General features: G+C 54.3%; 6 protein-coding genes across 10 annotated transcripts; 1 reads left to right on the top strand and 5 right to left on the bottom strand.

The window, feature by feature from the left end:
* The first annotated feature begins 417 nt into the window (after positions 1-417).
* On the top strand, positions 418-1,686 carry PV07_03741 (uncharacterized protein). Its single transcript, XM_016390494.1, has 2 exons — positions 418-750; positions 805-1,686. The coding sequence occupies exons 1-2, from the start codon at positions 487-489 to the stop codon at positions 1,582-1,584; spliced, it is 1,044 nt and encodes a 347-aa protein (XP_016252396.1). The 5' UTR covers positions 418-486; the 3' UTR covers positions 1,585-1,686.
* A 3,178-nt stretch (positions 1,687-4,864) lies between these two features.
* Positions 4,865-6,751, bottom strand: PV07_03740 (uncharacterized protein; the record flags this gene model as incomplete). The annotated part of the gene is made up of 3 exons (XM_016390493.1): positions 4,865-6,100; positions 6,192-6,246; positions 6,333-6,751. 3 exons carry the CDS (start codon positions 6,749-6,751, stop codon positions 4,865-4,867), a joined length of 1,710 nt encoding a protein of 569 aa, XP_016252395.1.
* A 502-nt stretch (positions 6,752-7,253) lies between these two features.
* PV07_03739 lies at positions 7,254-10,292 on the bottom strand. Of its 2 annotated transcripts, XM_016390491.1 has the most exons (6): positions 9,827-10,292; positions 9,177-9,743; positions 8,967-9,118; positions 8,742-8,912; positions 8,330-8,686; positions 7,254-8,271 (listed from the first exon to the last, which is right to left on the bottom strand). In XM_016390491.1, exons 1-6 carry the CDS (start codon positions 10,037-10,039, stop codon positions 7,563-7,565), a joined length of 2,169 nt encoding a protein of 722 aa, XP_016252393.1. In that variant the 5' UTR covers positions 10,040-10,292; the 3' UTR covers positions 7,254-7,562. The 2 variants fall into 2 exon arrangements, with proteins under 2 accessions (XP_016252393.1, XP_016252394.1); XM_016390492.1 differs by having other exon boundaries at positions 7,254-8,686.
* On the bottom strand, positions 10,293-14,213 carry PV07_03738. Of its 3 annotated transcripts, XM_016390489.1 has the most exons (3): positions 13,782-14,213; positions 10,879-13,666; positions 10,293-10,786 (listed from the first exon to the last, which is right to left on the bottom strand). In XM_016390489.1, exons 1-2 carry the CDS (start codon positions 14,072-14,074, stop codon positions 10,945-10,947), a joined length of 3,015 nt encoding a protein of 1,004 aa, XP_016252391.1. In that variant the 5' UTR covers positions 14,075-14,213; the 3' UTR covers positions 10,293-10,786; positions 10,879-10,944. The 3 variants fall into 3 exon arrangements, with proteins under 3 accessions (XP_016252391.1, XP_016252390.1, XP_016252392.1); XM_016390488.1 differs by having other exon boundaries at positions 10,293-13,666; XM_016390490.1 differs by having other exon boundaries at positions 10,293-13,666; positions 13,801-14,213.
* A 379-nt stretch (positions 14,214-14,592) lies between these two features.
* On the bottom strand, positions 14,593-16,537 carry PV07_03737 (GTP-binding protein rhoA). Its single transcript, XM_016390487.1, has 5 exons — positions 15,965-16,537; positions 15,875-15,902; positions 15,545-15,742; positions 15,353-15,487; positions 14,593-15,283 (listed from the first exon to the last, which is right to left on the bottom strand). Exons 1-5 carry the CDS (start codon positions 16,030-16,032, stop codon positions 15,131-15,133), a joined length of 582 nt encoding a protein of 193 aa, XP_016252389.1. The 5' UTR covers positions 16,033-16,537; the 3' UTR covers positions 14,593-15,130.
* A 581-nt stretch (positions 16,538-17,118) lies between these two features.
* Positions 17,119-20,523, bottom strand: PV07_03736. Of its 2 annotated transcripts, none has more exons than XM_016390485.1 (2): positions 19,967-20,523; positions 17,119-19,911 (listed from the first exon to the last, which is right to left on the bottom strand). In XM_016390485.1, the coding sequence occupies exon 2, from the start codon at positions 19,028-19,030 to the stop codon at positions 18,233-18,235; it is 798 nt and encodes a 265-aa protein (XP_016252387.1). In that variant the 5' UTR covers positions 19,031-19,911; positions 19,967-20,523; the 3' UTR covers positions 17,119-18,232. The 2 variants fall into 2 exon arrangements, with proteins under 2 accessions (XP_016252387.1, XP_016252388.1); XM_016390486.1 differs by lacking the exon at positions 19,967-20,523 and having other exon boundaries at positions 17,119-19,659; positions 19,721-19,913.
* Between the last annotated feature and the right edge of the window lie 850 nt (positions 20,524-21,373).

Raw genomic sequence — 21,373 nt, 5'->3', positions numbered from 1 at the left:
TCCCTCTTTCTTCTTGCCTTGGTACTGCTCCCACCTATTTGATGTGGGAGCCTTGCCGCCCGGTGTGGGGTTGGAGGGCGAGCGAAGAACCGAGGTCTAGAAGAACTGAGATCCGGGCCCAGGTACCCCGGCTATCCAGATGTAGGGGAGTGAGCGTTGGCGCGGCAAATCCAGCCTTGCAGGGACCCAGCAGGCGATGTGAGGTCTAGTAGTCAGTCAGTCACTGCCTTGGCCCATCGGGTCGCATGTAAGTCGTTCCGTCGAATCATGGATGAGGCTGCGCCTCGCACCAACCACAGGCGATACTTTTCAGCCTTGTGCCTCCAAAGGGGATTAGTGCAGCCTCATGTTCTCCGTTGTATGCTGTCACTGACGTCACTGCATTTGGAAGTTCAATCTTGCCCTGAAAATCTGCATCCAGGCCCGTCCAACACACCCAGTTATATCAAGCAGTCTCTCAGGAGTGGAAAGCTTAATTGTCAAGCCATGGACAGCCGTCGGGACAAGAAGATCTCGCGCTCAATCATCTTCGCCATCCAACAAGACGACACGTCCGAGAAGCGACTCAGACTATGGCGCCCTCTCAAGACCTTCTTCGCGCTCTACGGCCTGCTGTTGATCAGACTGCGTCCCGAGTTGTTCAAAAGGCTCCGGAACCAGACATGGCATCTGCCAGACGAGGAATACAGGAGCAGCTTCGGGTACAAGGACTCCCTCGTGTCAAAAGGCGACATGGGCTATTCGGGCTCGGTGCGTGAGAGATTCGTCTACCGCAAGATTTGAGCATTGACAAGGACGTTCTAGACATTCTTCAACACGAAAGATAACCGATTCCTCATCAAGTCCATCCCCCGCCGCTTAGAGCACACCTTCTTCCGCGACGACCTGCTGGAGCCCTACGTGTCACACATGGAGTCCCACCCCAGGTCGCTCCTCGTCCGCATCACCGACTTCCTGGGGTGGCGCTACCCGAGCATCGGCGGCCTGTTTGGGATTACACCGACCTACCATCTCGTGATGGAGAACCTGCTGCACGGCCAGCAGGAAGATTCCGACTGGCAGACCTTCGACCTGAAGCCCATGTCGTACTTCTTCCCGGAGCGCGACATCGCCGGCGGCAAGCTCGCCTCGGAGGCCACCAAGTCCAAACTGGCCAACCACTTCGACGACAAGATGCTCCTCAGCCGCGAGCGGGCGGAGGAATTCTTCCACCTCCTCGAGCAAGACACGGAGCTCCTGGCGAGGCACAACGCCGTCGACTACAGCCTGATGCTGGTGCGGATCCCCAAGAGCTCCTCCTCTCCCGCAGACGACGACCACCAGAACCCCTTCGACGACCCGCCGGACTGGCGGACCGGGGTGCCCAGCCAGGACGACAAGTGGCTGTTCCGCGCGGTGATCCTGGATTTCTTCTGGGCCAAGCACAAGGTCCACGCCAAGACGATGACCATGCTCATCAACGCGTGGAGGATGATCGATGACAAGGGCCCCATGAGCATCACCACCGCGGCGCCCGAGTACCGCGACAGGTTCTTGAAGATGTGCAGAGAGATCGTCAAGGTGCCGGAGCAGGAGCAGGAGTAGAAGTTTTGTTATCGTCGTTGTCCTTTCTTAGCAAGCGAGCCGGGATTTTATTTCTAATTGTTGTCCAGCCGGGGTATGTATGGTGTCTAGGGAGAAAGACCGGTCTAATCAATGCAATGTCTCCTGAACATAAGGCTCTTGTTCTGTGCCAAGTACATACCCCGTTGTAGGATTAGAGAGGGCAATTTCCAACGCCCGCCCAGAAACCTAGTTAAGACGTACCGCGAGCCCAAAGCGGCAATCGAATCGCTAATGAGGGAATGGATCAGGGCCGCAACTTCGACCGCAACTTCGTACAACCGTAACTTCGCTTAATGCTCGGCAGAATCTTGGCCCACCAAATTTTGCTGGCATTCGTTTTTGCAAGGCATATAATCGAATATTGAGTAAATATCGCAATCTGACCTCGCCGCCGCCTGTTTTGTCCGATGCCTAGCCAGTTCTCAGCCTGGCGCGCTAGGCCAGGCTGTCCTGACCACCTCCGCCAGCCACTTGAGAAGGCTGTGAACGCTCTGCCGGTTGAATGGCTAGCCGATCCTGTGGACAACGAGCCCTTTGATACTATCGACGATTGCCTCAGGCGCCTCGTTAGATACTCGCTATCCCAGGGTTTCGACATTGTCAAAGGCGCAGGTGGATCAAAACGCGTCCCTAGTAGTACTTTCCACTGTATCTTCCACGGCCAGGAGACGCGTAACTACCGTAGCCTTAAGGATAAAGTTGAGAGGGATAAGAATGGCGTAATCGTCTCAGATCGCAAACGCGAATTAACTCATATTCGTGGCACCAACTGTAAATGGTCCTGCCGTGTGTCCTGGAAGTCAGTTAGTAAACGGAACAGTGGAATTAAGGCCTTTATCCTTACTATTAAGTCTCTACAGCATATAGGCCACCTATTGAGCGATAACCCTTTGATATTCCATCGCCATAGAGGGCGACTTACGGAGTTCCAGGCGGCGATCGCTCAGGCGCGATTCCATCGGATCAATACTATCCCATTCTCTACTAGTCGTAGGATCCTAGGATCGGATGAATTTAGTGTTATCCTAACGTCGAAAGAGTACTATAATTTAGTCAGATATAAGCCTGCCTCAAAGGAAGACGATAGGACTATCAATAGACTAGTTCTTACCTTATAGACTGAGGGCTTTATATACGAAACGCGGCTTGAGGAGGTAGTTAACGTAACTAGTTATACTGTCAGTAGGAAGTGTCTACAGATCTAGTTCTCACACCCTAACCTTCTTAAGGCGACCTCTCGATTTGTTATAGAATCTATCTACATTATCGATGCAACCTTCAATATAAATAGGCTGAGAATGCCTATAATCGTGGTAGTTAGTGTACTAAATATAGGTAAGACCTTTCCTATAGCGTTCTCATTCTATCCGAGTGAGAACTATACCTCCTATACCTTCTTTTGGGAGAGCCTTAAGTCACACTTACTAGAGAACGCCGTTCCACCTGCGGTTATCATCTCAGATCAGGTAAAGGCGATTATCTCGTCGATAAGTGAGAGTTTTCCGTCCGCGAGACACCAGATTTGCACCTAGCACGCCGTTGAGGCGATGAAGGCGAAGTTCCGTAGGATGGGCCACAAGGCAGACTAGATCAAAGGGCAGGACAACGTCGAAGGTCTATCCGATCTCGCATGGGCCTATATCAATTCAGGCTCTCAAGAGGCACTTAAGGCTAGACGGACTGACCTAAGATCGCGACTGCTAGAACCAGGATATCTAGATGAATGGCGTGATAAGGAAGATCGCGTTATTGCGCTATTTACAGTAGAATTGCCAAATCTCGGCCATCGATCTAGCCAGCGCTCTGAGTCCTACCATAACGTAGTTACGCAGATAACTAACGGCTAATTAGACCTTGAGACAGCGATAAAACGTCTCTATTAAACGGTCAAGGGAGTCATTAAGGACGTTGTAGAATCTAGAGATCGCTCACTTACAAGTTATCCAAGAGGTGCCCAGGGCGTGGCGTTCCAATACCTACGATTTACTGTCAGCGATTATGCCCTTGAACAGGTTGCGATCGAGTGGTCATTCCTCTGTCAACTTAAGGCCTCAGGCACTGATCTAGGCGCCTGTCATTGTCCTCTACTGAAACAGTTCCTCCTACCCTGTAGGCACTACCTTGAATACGCCTGGCAGACTGGCCAGCTAATTCCTCGAACGCTCCTACATCCGCGGTGGTGGCTAGATGGGCCGTAAATCACCTCCCTAGCCTGGATTCCTACCTATCCAAACGTCAAGATTGAAGCGTGTCCAGAACCTACAGAATCAATGATAAATTCACGGAGGATCGAACAGATTCGGCAGGGTCTTAAGGACACTAAAAGAGCGCGATTTGACAGACAACGAGACCAATTACAGGCACAGATGGAACGAGACTTAATCCGCCTAGGTGAACGACGCCGCGATCTCCAGGATATACCTATTGGCGCGCCTGATCCAGTTCCAAGGAAGACCTGGATAAGGAGACATGAACACGGCAAGGCGACAGCGAGATCCTTAATCGCTAGCGAGATCGGCGAGCGTCAGGAGCGTAGGCAACACCAGGCGGAGAGGCAGGAACAGCGCTATCAAGAGGCACTCGATCGGCGGCCTCAAGAGGCGTTTATGCACACCTTTCGATTTACGCCTAGTGTCCAGAGCGTTATTCAGGTACCACAGAGACATCGACCACCTCCGATTGCTATAGAAAACACTAGGGAACAGGAGGTAGAGAATGTGCCAGAGACCCCTCCGCTATCGACCTCGACTAGGCCAACACGCCTAGTGTCTCAGACGCCAGATCGGCCACGGCCGCGCCGCAGTCCTTCGCCTGAGGACTCTCCTGGACTAGTCCGTGGCCAACTACCACTATCAACGGCACCTCCTGCGATTGGCGCTGGCAGTAGCAGTGGCAGGGCTAAACGAGTCCGCAAACGGACTACTAGGCTAGTTGAGGCAAGGCAACAAGGCTTCCTGCCTGATTCACAGGATGACTGAGAGATCAACACCAAGGTTGGCTATACAAAGAGCGGCGGCGAGGTCTAGCGGCGGCGAGGTCTAGCGGCGGCGAGGTCTAGCATAGCACAAAGAGACGAATTTATGACATGAAGAATCTGCCACAGGCAAAATTTGGTGGGGTTATCTTCTACCGAGCATTAGCCGAAGTTGCGGTTGTACGAAGTTGCGGTCGAAGTTGCGGCCCTGATCCATTCCCGCTAATGAGATGCGATAAATATTCCACGCTCTCGTCGTCGTCGTCGTCGTCGTCTTTCTCCCCCTCACCACCCTCTGCTCGAATACCTATCCCTGAGAAACTCCTCGACTTGGATCTTGTCTCGCGCCGTCATGTCTTCTTGTTCGAGACTGTCGTCCGTCTCCCTCTCAGCTGGTGCCGGGGCTGGAATCTCTCGTTCTGCGGAAGAGGTATTAAGACCGGTGACGCGGCCCGGCTTGGATCCGGAGGTTGTTTCGGTCTTTGTGTCGGCTTCGACTTGGGTGCCGGTCTCCGCTGCAGGAGACGTCGGCCTGGGTGGTGTGGTGGCGGCGTCGGGCTGAGCCGTTGACTTTGACTGCTTTAACGGAACATGTCTCTCCTCCTCAGCGTGGGTGTGTGAATGTGTGGTTTGCGGGTCAGCGACAGGGGGAGGAACAGGAACACCATTGGCACCGTTCACAACTGTACCACCACCTCTTCCTCCCTTGTCCGACCCGGCGTGCGAATTGTCCGGCATCAGGTCGCCATGATATGGCTTCCGGAACCGCCCCCCTTCCCAGTCCCTGCGCCGGAACCTCCACGCCGCGGCCTTGTCCCCGGGGTTGGGGCTGAGGGCGAGTCCGACCTTCTGGGCCAACGACGCGGCGACCTCGTCCAGACGGGCCACGGGCTCGAAGAAGAGGCGCTCCCAGTCCCGGCCCTCGCCGTCGGCCTTGCGCATCTCGCGCTGGCCGTTCTCGACTCTCGCCTTGGCGTCCGCGGCGGCCTGCATGTCCGCGCGCTGCAGGGCCTCGCGGACGCCGCGCCACGCACGACGGGACTCCCACGGATCCTGCTCCGCGACGGGGTCGGTAACAAGCGGCGTGGTCGTCGCGGTGGTGACGTCGAATGTCTCGAGCTCGACGACGTTCTCCTGCCTCCTGGCATCGCGGATGACGAATTGGCCGTCCCAGTGGCCGGAGACGGTGTATATGGGATCATCAGCAGCAGTGCCACCGCCCTCGCCCTCCCCGGCATTGCGATATACACTGGCTTCGAAGCCGTGCTTCCTGTCCGAGCCGGAGAAGAGGCCCTTGCCGCTGAACTCGATGATGGAAGTGTACCCGCTCGTGCTGGGGATGTGGTGCGTGCCCTGCAACTCCGGGTACGGGGAGCCAGTCAGGACGCCCTTGATTTTGATGTCGGGCAGCGGGATCAGGTACGTCTCGTCGTGGCGCGCGAGGTGGAGTGTGGCGTGCCCGATTTGCTGGATGTTGACGCTGCCGCTGAAGGTGATCTCCTGGCGGGTATAGCCCTCTGCCTGGAGGAGAACGAACGTGAGTGTTGCCGAACAGTCCCTTGGGTGTTTGGAGTCGCTGAAGACGGAAGAACCAGACAGGGAGCAAGCTTACCGTGACGCCGTGTTTCTCGTTCCAGACTCGACACGCCGTGACGGGCGGGTGATGACTGGCAAGAACTCAGAGAGTGGTGCCGATACGAACAACCAGCCAACAGGGAGAGGGCAGAGAAAGAAATCACTGTCCTCAACATACCTGACTTGCTCACTGACCAGCCTCGTAACCCCGATCCTGTCCCCAGCAGCCCCGTCCTGGTCCTGGACCTGGTCGCCATCCCATCTGGCCAAAAACAACTCGCCGAGAAAGGCGTTGATGGGCTTCTTCACGCCCTCGACCGGCGATCGGCCCCCGTACTGCTGATTCCGCAGGGACGAGAGGAACCATTTCAGCACCAACAACGCCCGCTCAGCGGGGTCGTCTGCCGCCGCGGGGGCCACGAAGGTCGAGGGCCTCTCGGCCCAGAACGAGGGCAGCTCGACGGTCGATTTGGTGTCGAGGACGAATGGCGGGGCGGTGATGTTGGAGAGGTCGCCGCGGATGGTGGCTATGGACTTTGCAAATGCGAGCATTGTCAGTGAGCTTTGGTCCGTCAGGGAGCAGTTCGTGGTGGTCATGGAGGGCGGATTTGTCTCCTCCCACGGACCCGACTGGGTAAATGGAGAGGGGATGGTCTGGACGGCTCTATTCTCCTTTCTTATTTTTCTGGTCGATGGACCCAGGAAGGCTCGGCGAGGCAAGGAGAGGAGACGGACCAGGGAACAACAATCAGACATACAGCAAGAAGATCCTTCAACTTGAACCGGTTCTCAGACAGCGTTGGCTCCGCCATATCCGCCGAACATCGATCGCTTGCTGACGGATATAGTGTGTTAACGTACCCAGTAGTGTGGCCAAGGGCCTAAGCAGCCTTGAATGTATACCTCGACCTTAGAGGAAGACGCATTGTAAAGCAATACTAACTAACACACACTTTGGGCCCCATCGTTGTTGTTCGCGGCACAGAGGTATTCGCGAGTTGGAAGGGGACATGGGAATCCGCCCCGGGAATCATGATATCATCATGTCGTGATGCCGTGGCACCGGCCGCCACGGCAAACAAGATCCCGTTCATCGTTGCTCGACTACCGTTAGTGGGATACCGAGCGAATAGATATACGCTGCCGATCGAATTCCAATTCCGCTGGGGTCGTTGTTGGACACGGTACCAAAGGACAGAACAGAGTTACAACCACATCTTCGTAGATATATCGCATGAGAAATGAAAGAGGACACCCATCTTGGATGCTGGAAAGAGCTTGCACCTCTTCTACCCGGCTTCTCTGATCCGTCAAAGTGCCTCTTCTCCGTGGACAGAAAACTGATAGCTCTCATTGGGCCTTGGAACAACTTGTCCAGGGCAATCCGCATCGACGGTCCACCCATCCATCATTGTTCCCCTCCTCCCTGGCCTGTTGGTTGACGGTCGCCAGAAGCAGCGGTGTCTTCAGTGTGCTCTTCGTGCAAGCCCATGTCCGCCCACTTCTCGAGCAGTAGACTCAGCTCGGTGTCCGGATCCTCCTTGACCAGAATGTGATTGGGATATCTGGAACTAAAGGTGAGATGTTCCTGGCCTTCCCAGGCGATGTCCTTCACGATGACCGTCAGCTTCTCCAGGAGAGACTGGCTTACGCCGCCGGGAGGTGTAGCTCCAGCCACAACAGCAGCCACCTTGTCTTCTGCCGTTTTGAGTAACATGTGCGTGATGCCTTTGACCAATTGCCGTTGCCTCGAGCATCTCACCAGGACCCGCATAACCTCCAGCAACAGTTCCTCCTCCACCACAGAGTTGAGGTTGCCCGACAGCAGGAAACTAGCAGCAAGGATGCCAGATTGCGGTGTCAAAACAGAGAAGAAGCGGGGGCCAAATCGAGCATCGGATCTCTGAATGATTCCGATCGTGACCGTCGTGATCTCCATACACATCTCCTTGGTCTCGCGTGTGACCTGAGCCAGCTCGTCTTGACCTGGGCGTGGTGCATCTGGGCTCCTCCCTGCCGCCGAGTCCTGCTCGGGCCGTGCCTGGGGCTTCGAGGCACTCTGGGGTGGAGGGATCGTCCAATTCCACATCAGCAGCCGGAAATGATGAAGACTCAATCTACAGCACATGTCAGCTTGTCATCGTCAAAGAGAGACCAGAGGGACAGGTGTAGTACGCCAAGTCGACAGTGGTCGGGACCAGAACAAAAGTTGGGTGGTCCACCTGGAACCGCTGAGGTACAGATCTATACCATTCCATCATTTTCCGGTCCAAGTCCCGCGCCGCATGAAGCTTTTGTACGGCATTCATTTTGGCAAAGTCGGCAAAGACCAGAGACTGCACGTCGCTCGCAAATATGTACAGCTCACACATGTAGTGATAAAGAGCTTGAAGTGGCAGCTCAACAGGATCTCCAGCCATGGGATAGGGTGACCATGGTGTGAGACGGTCGAGCCATACTTTGGAAGCGTACGGCGCTTCAAGAGACGGCTTGGGACTCGTGGGGGCGATTAGGAACCCCGTGCCAAATCCCCTATTCGCAAAATCAATCAGACGTCTAGACTTGATCAACGGGTATCGATGCTCACGTTGAATATATGTGCGCCGCCCACTCCACAATCTGGAAAGACCGCCGAAGATCCTCGGATATCGCTGGACTCTTGCCGGATCTGGGCTGTCGGCGGAGAAGCTGAGGCATCATAACCTCGAGCTGTTTCAAGGACGTATGGCTCACCCTGTCTCTGCCCGTGAAAGCTGCCCTGGTTCAGGGTATCAACGTGGGTCTAGCTCTAGCTGGTATGCTTCGGACTCACGTCATGATCATAATAGTGAAGCCTTGTACATTGGTCAGTGTTGGCTTAGAAGCCTCGAGTGTCCAGAGTAGATGGGCCTCGTTATAGAAATGGAGTCCTCGTGAACCCACGTCCCCTGGCTTCTCAAAGGCCAAAGGGTGGTCTGAGAAGAACTGCTCCCCGTGGTCAGCAAATGTGCCCCCGCCCGCATTGCATCGACAAGTCACGCACACACCCCATCCCGAGGACTGCATTAACCAGGAATGGTGAACAATAGGGAGACTGTAGATCTCCCGCTGCCATGGCTTCGAGAAACAACTTCTCGTCGAAGTTGTGGTAGTAGAAATGGTACCAATTGAGGTAGGCCGAGACTAAATGCGAGACAAGCAGGTCATCTTTGGTGACCGTGGTCCATGGAGCCGCAGGGACCCTGAAAGTCGGATCGTCTGTCAGCTCACTTATTGCGAGCATGCGACGTATGCCGCCGCCGCCTTCCGGAGGGGGAGTGGCAGAGAGAGCCCGCCGTGTCTCGTTGGCCACGGGGCCTGGATGAGCGTCAAGAAACTCCAGGATCTCCTCGAGGGGCGCATCTCGCTTGATGAGTTCAAGCAATTGCCGTGACTCGGGCGCCGGGGACTTCCTGAGACTGATCAGGATTCTGTCAAGAGCGTGACTTCGAAGTTCGAGTTCGTCGAGTCTCCTCTTGCGGGCCTGCTTTCTCCTGCCGTCTTGGGATGGATCGTAGATACACTCCCTGCCGTTCACATGGCAATTGGAACAAGGTTGACGTTGATCACACTAATAACACGGATCAGGTTGATTTGCCTTCAAGGGATTTGCAGATGTGGGATTCCCAGCCGGTTAGACACCGTTGGACTCACCTTTCGTTTCGAGGTTTTGCAGGCCTGGCAGGCAATAGAAGCATTTTTCTTGACTGTACGCTGTGTGTTTGAAGTAGGCAAGCCGGCAGAGCTCGTATTTTCGCCTATCACAACCGAGGGCTCTGGCAGCGCAGCGGCGGGTGGCAAGACGACCGGCCCGTCAGGGGCGCCTGAGGGCGGTTGACCTGGGAGCTGAGCTCGGGATTGAGGCATGGAAGTTTAAAACAAGGTCATAGCTAGTGATTGAGAGGAGAGAAGAACAATGCTGGACAATTCTGGCTGGTTATCACCACGGGGGCCCAGGCCGGTAGACGGGACCATGACCAGAAAAGCGCGACGGTAGATCCACTGACCGAGAGCGCGGGGCTGTAGGAAGGTGTCCTGATGCTCAGAGTTTCTCGTCACACGGACTAAGCTAGGGGCACGTCCTCAACATGACCAGATTTTGCAGAACGAAGCAGCCCCCGGGGGGGGGGAGGGGGGCTGTAGCTCGCAGTCATGGGCGGCTCGCAACTGGCAAAGCGGAAACATAACTCCACCGGATCGAAAAGGTAGTGATGATAATGGATAAACTGTTTGGCGTCATGCAGCTCAGTCGCCCGAGCGCAGGGGGCCAGGGGTGAAAGCATCCAGTGAGCAGTGTCGCCTCCCCGGCTTCCATTTCCCAACCTGGTTGCTCGTGGCGTCTAGGCCTGTCCTGGTAGCGTGGGAGTGTCGTATGCTGTCAAGGCGTCCATGGAACTAGCCGACTGTTTCTGGACGGTTGCAGGAGGAGGGCCATCACCATCCACGTCCAACACCTCTGGGAGGATGTGACACCTTCGAATCTAGACGCCTGTTTCTCTCAGCCAGGCAAAGACCTTCAGGCTTCCAGTGATAACTCGTATGCCGGGAGATCAGTCAAAGCTTTGTCGTTGTTGAATCCGTCTCTACCAGACCCGGGGCGAGTCCATTCGGGGGCTTTCTCTGGTAAGTCACTATGCGATCCATTTCGTGGCGACTTCGTGCACAATCACCTCGCTTGGGAGGACGAAGCACCGGACTATCCTTACCTGAATCATGTCGACCGTTCGTGCATGCCGGCTTGCATATATATAACCTGTACTATTGATAACGCCTCAAAAACTCAATCGAATCAGCGCCTCAACCCACTTTTTAGCGTCAACTCCCACGCCCTCGGTGACGCCCTTTGCAGTTGTGCTTCCAGGCATCCCGACAACGCCAGACATTCCGCGTCCACTGCCGCTGACTTCTCGACTCCGGGGTTGATCACGGAGGAGCCATTTCCCGGAAAGGTGAGAACTCCCGGCATCTGATCTGGATCGGGACGTGTCTCTGCTTGTCGAAGTGCGTTCATGAGCAGATCTTCTGACGAGAATGGCTTCTTTGACGAGGTCCCCTCTTCTTTCTAGCCCATCCCCGCAAACCCCGGAATGGGTGGTACTTTTGTCTTGATTTGCCGACCGTATTGCAATGTCATCGCCACCGACTTCCTGTTGCTCCGAAGGCAAGACTTTCATCCACACTATCCACCAACCTCGTGCTGTTTTGATGGTTCTTTCCAATTCCTCGCCATTTGGCCCAGCGTTGGTAATACCAGCGTTCTTGTCGCGAGTCGACACCCAAGTATTGAGGATATGAGTGTGGACATTTAGAGCTTCGATGCGGGTCCACTCACTTTTAATGATCTTCGTCGAACCTGAAGAGCTTGTGCCACTCTCTGTCGACGATGACCCTATGGGTATCCCAAGAGTGTACCATGAGCCCGAAACTGTGATGGGGCGGACATTCTGCTGGGCTCGATGCAGGCCCTCCGCGGCGAGACTCCCTGGGAGCGGTATATTTGGAATTGAAGTCCGAAGCGTCGATTTCAGGGGATCATAAAGAAGATCATATATTTCGGTGACATCGTTTGTGTCAGGCAGGGATCTCGGGTTGTCGCCATCCTCGAGAACTGAACTGGAGTCCGGGCCCAAAGACGCTCTCATTCGCTCCCTCCAGCGTTCTGGATCCGTGCTTCTCAAGAGGCTCTTTTGCAACGGGCCTAGAGTATGATGTATAGCACGGTAAAAGCCAGGCACCGTCAGATTGGGCGTGTGCAATCGGAACAAGAAGACAAAGATGAATGGCTGGTGAACATAGACCGCAACCTGAACCTTTTCGTGGGTGACAATTGGACGGACGCCGTCGACGGATGCCGACGCACTCGTCTTACCGTCTCTTGAGTCGGCATCCATTTCGTTCCTGTCCGACTGCCACAATGAAGAAGGACGTTCCTCGGCCTCCAGACGGGAGAATCTAGAGGTGGACATCTCAACAACCAAGGTGCGGAGGAATATCCGGTTTGAGGAAACGTGTAATGGTGGTCTTGACTTGGTGGGATCACCATCGACTCTCTCATCGTTGGATTCGTCCTCGAATTCTGTATTTTCCAGGTCACCAGAGAGGCCAATCAGGAATTTGCCAATGGACTCCTCGAGCCTCTGGACGAACGGTGTTTCTTCCTCGTCGCTGACCTCTGGAGTTGGATCAAGTTCCTGCAATTCTTCAGCCGCAGGATCTGTGCTCTGACCTGTGCCTGTACCTTGACCAGGATCTTTGTCGTCGGGGGCGTTGAACGTCTTATCGATATTGAAACCCTTGGGACTCAGCGTCCAGCTGGTGCCATAGCCAAGGCTGAGATACTTCATCATCTTCTCCGTGTTGAACATGGAGACCTGTTCGGAGGGCCCAAGGCTCGGCTCCGCATCCCCTTCACTCCTGTGGTCGTGGTTTGCATTGGGTGACTTTGCGTCTAATTTTGCCATTGCATTATCCAAAGATCGCTCTACGGCGCTAACAAGAGGTGGCGGGATGCCTGGCGGTGTTGCATTGTTTTCGATCGCCCTACGGCGTAGGTCCCGCGGTTTGCCTCCTGGGGACTTCACTCTGGGATGAACCGCTTGCACTTGCTTGTTCGTAGTGTGGTCCGAGTGTTGCCCCTGAGGTCTGTGTTTATCCAACTTCCGTTTTTTTCGGCGATGCTTCAGTCGAGATGCCGGATTCTCAACCACCCCGTAGGCTGCATCGCCGTGCATGTAGATGGATTCCATCCACTGGGACAACGTGACGAGAGAAGGCCTCGAAATGCCACCGATGCCGGAAAATACGACTCCATCATCGGCCTTCGAGTCCTCGCCATTACCCAACCAAGGCTGCGATTCTGGGGAGGGATGCACTGCGTTAACATCTTTCGGTTTCTCCCCTGTAATGCGGTTCGGAGGAGCATCACCATATCTCCCCACGATAAGATCGACGAGTCCCTCAGTCCGGCCCGCAAATCCCTCGAGGACTTCTCTCTCACCACTTCCCCATTCTTCTTCGCCAACACCAACACCGAGCTCACCTCCGCCGGCAAGCTTGACAGCATCATAGATGTCTGTCGCAGGATGACCGTGCAAGAGAACATCCCAATTGTAGACGAATCGCGTCCAGTACCTGTGTAAAAGACTGCAAAACAGGTCTCGGTTATTTTCGTGTTTTTTCCACAGCTCAGACAACGAAGACGCGTGGTGAAGCAAGAATCCACGGTATCCTTGTATAAGCTGTGCGAGTAGCAGAGGCGCCGGTGCAACTTCCCGTGAGGAGTATTCGAAGTCTCCCTTGGACGCAGTGCCACCCAAGCCTATGTTCGTTCCTGATTTTGAAGTTTGTTTATTCCCCGACGGTGTTCTTGAGACAGAAGGCAATTGTGTTAGGTGAATGGCGGCGATGATCCACCATTGAGGCTCGACCTCTTTCAGGACGGTTCGAGATTTTTCCGCTTCCATGGACTCGAGAGGGACGCCATTCGAGAAATTCCTACGATGCCGGACAAAAGTCAGATCAGACCGGTTATCCCAGGAGCAATTGGAGTTGAGGGCGTGAGAAGGAAACAAGCATGGAGGCTGCAAGGCAGCCATGGTTGCCCACGTACTTTGCAAAGTTCACCATACCTTGTGCTAGCCCGACCTGCCGCAACCTGTGATTTTCTTCTGCCTCCTCTTCCTTCTTCTGGTTTCCATTTGGCTGATTGTCCTGCACGGAGGTTGCATGGCGGCTTCCATCTGCTGCAGGTTTCCCTTTCGCCTGTTGCTCCCGATCTACTTCGGCATCGTGCGAGTAGTAGAACACGATCTGGTCGCGTAAGGTCTCATCAGTCGGCCCAAGAGATGGATTGTATATTGCGAAATAGGATAAGTGAGCTGGGATGACAGAACGAGCGGACATCACGAGGAGGAGTAGGGTCTCATATGGTGTGTAGCAATGAGCACTATGCCCAGTTGTGACACCGCACAGAGGATGAACGTCAGCTGGCCATGTTGAACATCACCAGTATTCCGAGCGCTTTCGACCTTTCGTGTTTACGAACATCTCGCCGCAGCTCGCTGAGGGAAGGGTCGAGGTCCAGCCTATCAGCAGGGTCTCTACGTCATTGGCGAGGCTGCAGATTGCACGTGATATTAATCTTGCTAGCCTGGTTTCAGATCTCGAGGAGGGGCACGTGCTACATCAACGAGGTGATTATTGTTGGATATTCGATTGCAATATGCAGGCTTGCATTGGTATGAGGATGCAGATCTGGTAGAGATTGTCCCCCAAGAGCAGATTCGACGAATGATTGTCACGTCTGGTCAGGTGAGCCTCCGAATATGCTGTCTTGAATTTCCAAGACCAAGCTTGCCAGCTCAGGAAGTTTCAGGAGGCACCAGAGGGTTTCCAAAATCCCCAGATAATGTCTGGAGCTAGTTGAAGTCACCCAGAACGGACCTCAAGACGAGTCCAACAACCGTTGATTGATACGCAACAAGTTCGTAGAGATGTGACTGGAAATTATCTGATTGCATTGCTCGAGAACCCTCTAGTACAACCTGAATGGGCAACAGAAGTGCTAGATTAGACTGTGGAAAGCCCGAAGCCTGAGGACGAAACGCCGTGAATGGATTTGCCTATCTCGATGATGACTCGACATGTCTCGACTGTGGAAACGCCGTCATGCTGCCAGTACCATCCGAACTTGATCCATCCCTGGCCTCTGTGCAATTCTTTGTATTGCCTCAATCATCAACCCATCCATCCTTCGCTCGGTAAGGAAACAAAACTAATGTATCAGCGCCCGAAGAGCAGCACACTCAAGCCGCCAACCCAGATCCTTGGTGAAGCCGGAGCAAGAAAATTGCAGTCCTTGATTTGATATCTGAGGATCCCTCTGGCGATATCCTGGTATAATGTCGGGGGATTTGCGCGGGCCATATGATTTGCTACAAGAAAGATGGCATGCTCGACCTACAAGATCAAGCATTTCTTGCTCTTTCCGCTCTTGCGGGTCAACAGGGCGGCACGGGTGGCAGACTCGAAGACCTCACGGACACCCTGGTTGGTCTTGGCCGAGCATTCGAGATATTTGTAGGCACCGATCTTCTTGCGTACCTCCTCACCCTAAAATCAATCCAAGTTAGCGCTCACTGCCATCGGCCATTGATTGAGCTGAGATGATGAGAGACGTACCTGTTCCGGGGTGACAGGCTTCTGGGATGTCTTTGCCAACTCTTCAATGGTCTTGGGATCGTGTCGCAGATCGCATTTGCAGCCGACAAGGATGATAGGAAGGCCTTGGCAGAAGTGAAGAACCTCGGAAATCCACTGGGGGTCATCTCGTCAGCTCCATTGTGATACAATGTCTCGACCACGAGATCATACCTTTTCCTGAACGTTATCAAGTGAGTCGGGGGAATCGATAGCAAAGCAGATGAGGATGACATGAGAGTCCGGGTAGGATAGAGGTCGAAGACGGTCGTAATCTTCTTGGCCAGCCGTATCCCACAGGGCTAGTTCGACGTGTTTTCCATCGACCTCGACGTCGGCAACGTAGTTTTCAAAGACAGTGGGGACGTAGACCTGTTATGCTCACGAATCAGTTGTGTTCTGCACGAATCCAGCTCCTCACATCCTTGTCTCGATAGGGAGTTGTTGATAGGTATCACAGGAATGGAGCAAAGGGATTGGACTGTGCCATGTTGGGTTGCGCACCTCAGGGAATGTGCCCTTGGAAAAGACACTGTTGGAAGAAGCAGTCAGCGATCCAATTGACACGATTAGATTCGAAGGTGATGGCCATACATCAACAAACAGGTTTTCCCACAGGCACCATCACCGACGATGACGAGCTTGCGACGGATTTCAGCCATGACGGCTGCTGCGGACAGAGTCAGATAAGACGACTAAAGGATAGCCGAAATGAGGGTGTCAAGGAAAGGCCGGCGGTTCAGCAGTCGTTTACGGAGATGATGGATAAGGTTGCTGGCGCAAGGATGAGGGAAAGAGGGAAGTGTAGGACGGAGATGGATGTTTAAAGAAAGAGGTTGAGAGGATGATTGTCAGGGAAGCACCTTTTCGGGGTGAGTTTAGTGTGGATGTGGCTAAGACACTGGCGCGGGCCTCCAGGCACTGCACTGCGTTGCGCTGAGCTTCGCTGCGCTGCACGGTACTGCCACGGACGGATTGGACGGGGGTGTTGCGTGGGTGGGCTTTGACCGTCACTCCCGGCCAACGGAGTCTGTGAGAGATGATTGGTGATGATAGTTTGTCGATGGGAGATTGTAGGACAAGAAGGATATTGAGAGAACGCGAGAGTGGAATGAGCTTTGTCTCAGGGGGAGCAGGCCACGTTAAAGAAAGGTGGACGAGTACACAACTTTGTTGTTACAGAGTTACGCACTCCTGCGCCCACCTGGGGAGGGAAGGTAGGGGGCCTATTGTGAGTCGCATAAACAAAGCGCACCCCAAGCATCGCTGCTAGGTGCCACTCAGCAACCAGCAACCGACAGCCTAGCAGCCTAGCAGCCTCATCAGCCCTGAAGCGCGCCCGCGAACTGGCCCATGCGCCCCCAGCCGCCCCTTAGATTGTTGGGGCTTCCTTATCAGTCCAGCTGGTGGGCAGAGAGTCACTCTCATTGAATCACTTCGTGTGGGTGCCTACCATCTACTCGTACGAGATGCAGTAGAGAGCACATCATGGTTGGACACTGGAGTAGTCATCGTTCTTCTCTTCGTTTGGGGTTCAACCACGACACCGTTGACGATCGCTAACCCCTACACCGCACATCCTGATATGCGTCGGTTCAATCCCACAAATGCTTCCAAGTGCGTGGATACGCATTCGAAAACCGACTCTTATGCACAATAAGGCGGTCAGGCGGCAAAGAGGCGATAACAATGCCTTGCCCGTCGCTGCATCTTATCCTCCGACCCTCTCTCCCTTCCCTCCCTTCCCTCCGCCCGCCGCTCAAGCATTCTTGCACGAGCGTCAGCTCTAAGCAGGAACCTTGGGGGTCCTGGAGCCTGCCTGTGCCAAGTTTCGATCGCCCGAAAGTGCCGGCTGCTGAGTGCGGGTAGGACTTGGGCCATCCCCAGAGCCTGCATGGCCATGCAGGGACTGGCCTGCTGCTATTTCAAAGTGACGGTCGAGACGACCACTGGGTATGCTGCCTACTGCACATGTCTGGGCCAAACACCATCAAGCCGCCTGTCGTGGACGCTCCGTGCCTTTTCCCTTCTCCAATGCAAGTACCATCAAAGAGCTCGTGGAGTAGCAAAGTCGAGATACGAGTGTTCTCCCGCCTGGTCGGTGCCGGTGCCTGTGCCTGGCCTGGGCACGTTTGCTGACTACTGGTCTCTGCTCCTACTTTCTCATCAGATTGGCAGGCACCGAAACCCTTCAGGATACTGTGACAGACAGCACGATGTACTTTACGCGCTCCGAGAGACACGGCGTGCCAGCCACGTGTCAGGCATTCCTTCAACGCTTCTGTGGCTGATATGGCCACAGACGTTGCCCACATGTGGCCTGCACGGGCTGGTGGGCTGAACTTTTGTTCAATCCATCCCGTAATTTTAAGCCAGAGTCAAATCGCACTGGCTCTGGGCTTCAGCTGGCCAGGGGTTCAGCTGACCTCTTGGGATGCTGATATTGGCCAAGATCCGGAATCCGATCGGTTGCGACAACCTCAACCGTATTACGTCTTCGACCGAGCAGAGCGTTGAACCTGAGTTCACGAGACTTTCCCTTACATTCAGTGATTGAAAAACTGAGGACATGTGCCTTGTCACAGACATTTGAACTCGATACGTCGCTTCACTTTCTTTGCACATGCAAGGTCCAGAATCCCGGCTATTATCGGCGCGGGCTCCTCCACAACTGCATCCTTCGAGTAGTGGACTCGACGTCTATTCTCAAATCCAACGATTTCTCTGCCAACGGCGGGGTCCCTATAATGTATAAAACCGCATATGTTGCTGCTGGAAACACTCTTCGTCGCCACCCCTGGATACTCGTTGCCAGGAGTGGAATGTGCCGCTCGGAATTGGTCACTGAGGCAGACGCACTTCTCACGCACCAAACGCTCTCACAGCATCCTCGATGAACGCGACCGTCTCTCCAGGCTTACTCAGCATGGGCGAATGACCAGCGTCGCACTCCCTTGTCGTGATGTCTGCACCAAATGCGCGGCATTTCTGCACCATGTCTTCTTGCAGCTCTTTCTTGATAGCATTATCTGCGGTGCATATGAGGTACCACACGGGCACGTCTTGCCAGCCGGCATAGACTGAATCCCGCGCGGATCGCATTGCAGCAGAGAACTTGATGAGCTTGGAAACCCATTTTTCGGCGTCTTCGCGAGGCATGTCGTTGTAGAAATACTCGGCAGGCTCGCCCTGCACCTCGGACCAGCCTTCATCGTCGATCTTCGTTTTCATCCGAACCATCGATATCTGGGGATGTCTGCGCGCAAAGTCGTCGCCAATGTCGGCCAGAGAAGTTTCGTGGGCGCCTGGTGTCCACGCCGTAACCTGGACTAACCCGCAAATGTGGCCCGCCTTCTCACTTTTGCGTTTTGATGGGTCTTTTCTCGTGAAACCCCTGACAGCGCTGCAACCTGCGATGCCGGCCATAGAGTGGTTGACCAAGACTACATCATTGCCCAGCCCGGTCTCGTCGGCAATGACCTCTTGCAGAGCCGCCACAACCGATGTCATTGACTGGACAGGCGTTTCTCCCCCGTTGTAGATCAATGCTGGGGCTATGCACTTATACCCCCTGTTTTGGAGGTCGTTCATAACTGTGTCCCAATATTCCGAGGTGTGCCAGGCGCCATGGCAAAGGATCAAGGTAGGAAAGGAGGACATCGTCTCCTACTGACAGATTGAGTTGGGCTGGAATGTCTGATGCCTGTCCAGGAGCAATGTGGAACGAACTTCTGCAGAGTCACAATTGTTCCACCCTGCTCTCTCTCTCTCTCTCTCTCTTTTCCCAGAACGCGAGGAATGACCCTGCTTTTGTTTTCAAGTAGACAAGGAGCGGGATAAGACGTTATATTGGTCATGCCGTCCCCCGCCTCCACACACTTCTGTCTCACGCTCGTGGGGTTTGCTGATAACACATCCACAAGAGAACAAGACGGCATTGACTATCGGGTCTTATCCGCGGTTGGGGATGACAGAACAGTGCTCAGCACCAATAATGAAACAAATCGACTAGCGTCTCGATCCCGGGCCACCATGTCTCCGGTAGAGGCGAGAGGAGGTTGGAGGAAACCCCGAACACCTCGTCTGCCGTTGTTTGCCCTGACGTTGGGATCTGACGGCAGATGCGCCGCAGCCCCCGCGTTGCTTACTCGTACGTCCTATCACGTCGGGTGGCCCAGACAGGTGCTTGCCAGTCCTGGTAAGCTATGTCGTCCCTGGTTGAGGGGAATCCGCAGTCGGACTGAGGGTGGCTAGAGGCTTACAGCCACTGATCCTTTGCGTGGATTTAGCTGTACACAGTTAGCCGAGTGCATGCCATTCTTCCCTCCAATGTTTGCCTAGTTCACTGACGACGCTCCTTGCCAACGAGAATGACTCCCTCTTCGGTTTGCCTTCATCGAATTCGTCCAAGTTCGAGTGTCGCGATGAATATCACTCGCAGTGAGGGAGTTTCGTTCAGCCTCATCAGCCACATTGCGCCACCTCCGCCACCTGCGCCACCCTTGGCACCTTGGCGCTGTTCTTCGTTCTTCGCGAACGAACTGATCTGTATCAGCAGAAGACGACGAAGAAGCCGTGGCCAGGAATGCAAGATGCCTTTGAAAATAGCAGCGCAGTACAGCACGCGAAGCGCAGCCCAGCTGGGGCAAAATGTTAACACTTCCGTGTAGATTCAAGCATTGAGGCGAGCGTCCGCCAACTCAAGGCGCTCCCGCGCCAGAACACCACCTAGATTTACGTCAGAAGTCTCTTCTTTTTGCAAGCCTGGGCATCTTCATGAAGTAGGATACTATCTCGGGTGTCTACTTGGGAAGATTCAAGGTCGAGATGTCTCTCAGCAGCCAGCTGGGACCACCAATTGTGGCGGGAGTCGCTGAGCAAGATCACCCGCGTTTGGGACATTCAATGAAAATGCTCATTCTGCGAGGAGCTCAAATCGAAATGATGCAGTACAAACAAAGAGCGGGTCGTGCGTGCGAACGAGTCGACAGTGTCGAGATTTAGTCCATTTGCAGGTGGCCAGCACAACGAGAGAACCCACGGTGCTTGAGCACGTCCCCTTGGAGCACGGCCTGGTGTTAACCCCCGCCGTTCAGTCCAGGTCCACGGGATCTCAATCGTATAGATTTCACCGTGGGAGCCGCGTCGCAAGGTGGCAGAGGAGCTTGGAGAAAAAACAAGCACGCACATGGGCTAAATATCTCCCGGACATCTACCCCTGGAATTAGTCTGCGAGCATGGTCAACAGCACGGTCGAGCCAGTCGGCCTGGGACCCTTGGTTTCCACGTTGAAGCGGACCAGCGAGTAATGCGTCACACCATGAATGCCGAAGGCGAATTAGAATATGGTCGCCGTGCGCGAATCCGAGGTTGGGAACAACAATGCTCCCTTGTTAGGAGAGATCTTGCACCGTCGTTCATTCCAGGACCGGTGTTGCGCAATTCCATCCTGAGAAAAGAGTTTGAGAAAATAATGACAGCAAAAAAATGCCCTGGGACTTGAGTGATATGGAACAACCCACACCACCCTGTACATCTGCAGTTACAGGTAGGTAATGACAACCTGGGATTGGAGTCTGGCTACTCGGTAGCGAGCACAGTACTGCTTGCCCACGTGGAGGTTGTCTGTGATAGCAACCCAGAAAATGCCTCATACTGCAGTCTGCATTTTCCTTTGTCTTCCCGCGAGTCTCTTCTGCAGTTGCAGTAAGTGTGGGCATGATCCTCCTCGGCAAACGCCCAAAATCAGACTTTTTTTTTCTCTCTCCTTGGACTCTGGAACCCATCATCTTGTGGATCTTCAGGGCAAGTCTGGTGCAACGGCAGGAAAGGGATATTGGACGCGGCAAGTGGCCAGGGCCAGAAGATCAAACGAGGAGCTGGAAGTGGAAGCATTCTCGTATTGCAAAATCCCGCTCTACACGGGACTTTGGCTGCTCGACAATCTCCTTACCGCCAAATCCCCAGTTTTTCCCACTGTCCGCAAAGGCTAAATCGTCGAGC

This window comes from Cladophialophora immunda (assembly GCF_000835495.1).
Source record: "Cladophialophora immunda strain CBS 83496 unplaced genomic scaffold supercont1.2, whole genome shotgun sequence".
Taxonomy (NCBI): domain Eukaryota; kingdom Fungi; phylum Ascomycota; class Eurotiomycetes; order Chaetothyriales; family Herpotrichiellaceae; genus Cladophialophora; species Cladophialophora immunda.
The sequence above is the reverse complement of the archived record's forward strand: the minus strand, read 5'-3'. Positions and strand labels throughout refer to the sequence as shown.

What these genes read in the sequence shown, in the direction of transcription:
- PV07_03738 (XM_016390488.1), bottom strand. Translation starts at nt 14,074, where the DNA reads ATGTCCGCTCGTTCTGTCATCCCAGCTCACTTATCCTATTTCGCAATA. An exon ending in GGTATGGTGAACTTTGCAAA is followed by an intron (nt 13,667 to 13,781) that starts GTACGTGGGCAA and finishes CCGGCATCGTAG; the next exon opens with GAATTTCTCGAATGGCGTCC.
- PV07_03737 (XM_016390487.1), bottom strand. Translation starts at nt 16,032, where the DNA reads ATGGCTGAAATCCGTCGCAAGCTCGTCATCGTCGGTGATGGTGCCTGT. An exon ending in CCAAGGGCACATTCCCTGAG is followed by an intron (nt 15,743 to 15,874) that starts GTGCGCAACCCA and finishes TGAGCATAACAG; the next exon opens with GTCTACGTCCCCACTGTCTT. An exon ending in AGCCTGTCACCCCGGAACAG is followed by an intron (nt 15,284 to 15,352) that starts GTACGTCTCTCA and finishes GATTGATTTTAG; the next exon opens with GGTGAGGAGGTACGCAAGAA.
- PV07_03739 (XM_016390491.1), bottom strand. Translation starts at nt 10,039, where the DNA reads ATGCCTCAATCCCGAGCTCAGCTCCCAGGTCAACCGCCCTCAGGCGCC. An exon ending in CAGTCCTCGGGATGGGGTGT is followed by an intron (nt 9,119 to 9,176) that starts GTGCGTGACTTG and finishes CACGGGGAGCAG; the next exon opens with TTCTTCTCAGACCACCCTTT. An exon ending in TTCACTATTATGATCATGAC is followed by an intron (nt 8,913 to 8,966) that starts GTGAGTCCGAAG and finishes ACCCTGAACCAG; the next exon opens with GGCAGCTTTCACGGGCAGAG.
- PV07_03741 (XM_016390494.1), top strand. Translation starts at nt 487, where the DNA reads ATGGACAGCCGTCGGGACAAGAAGATCTCGCGCTCAATCATCTTCGCC. An exon ending in ACATGGGCTATTCGGGCTCG is followed by an intron (nt 751 to 804) that starts GTGCGTGAGAGA and finishes AGGACGTTCTAG; the next exon opens with ACATTCTTCAACACGAAAGA.
- PV07_03736 (XM_016390485.1), bottom strand. Translation starts at nt 19,030, where the DNA reads ATGTCCTCCTTTCCTACCTTGATCCTTTGCCATGGCGCCTGGCACACC.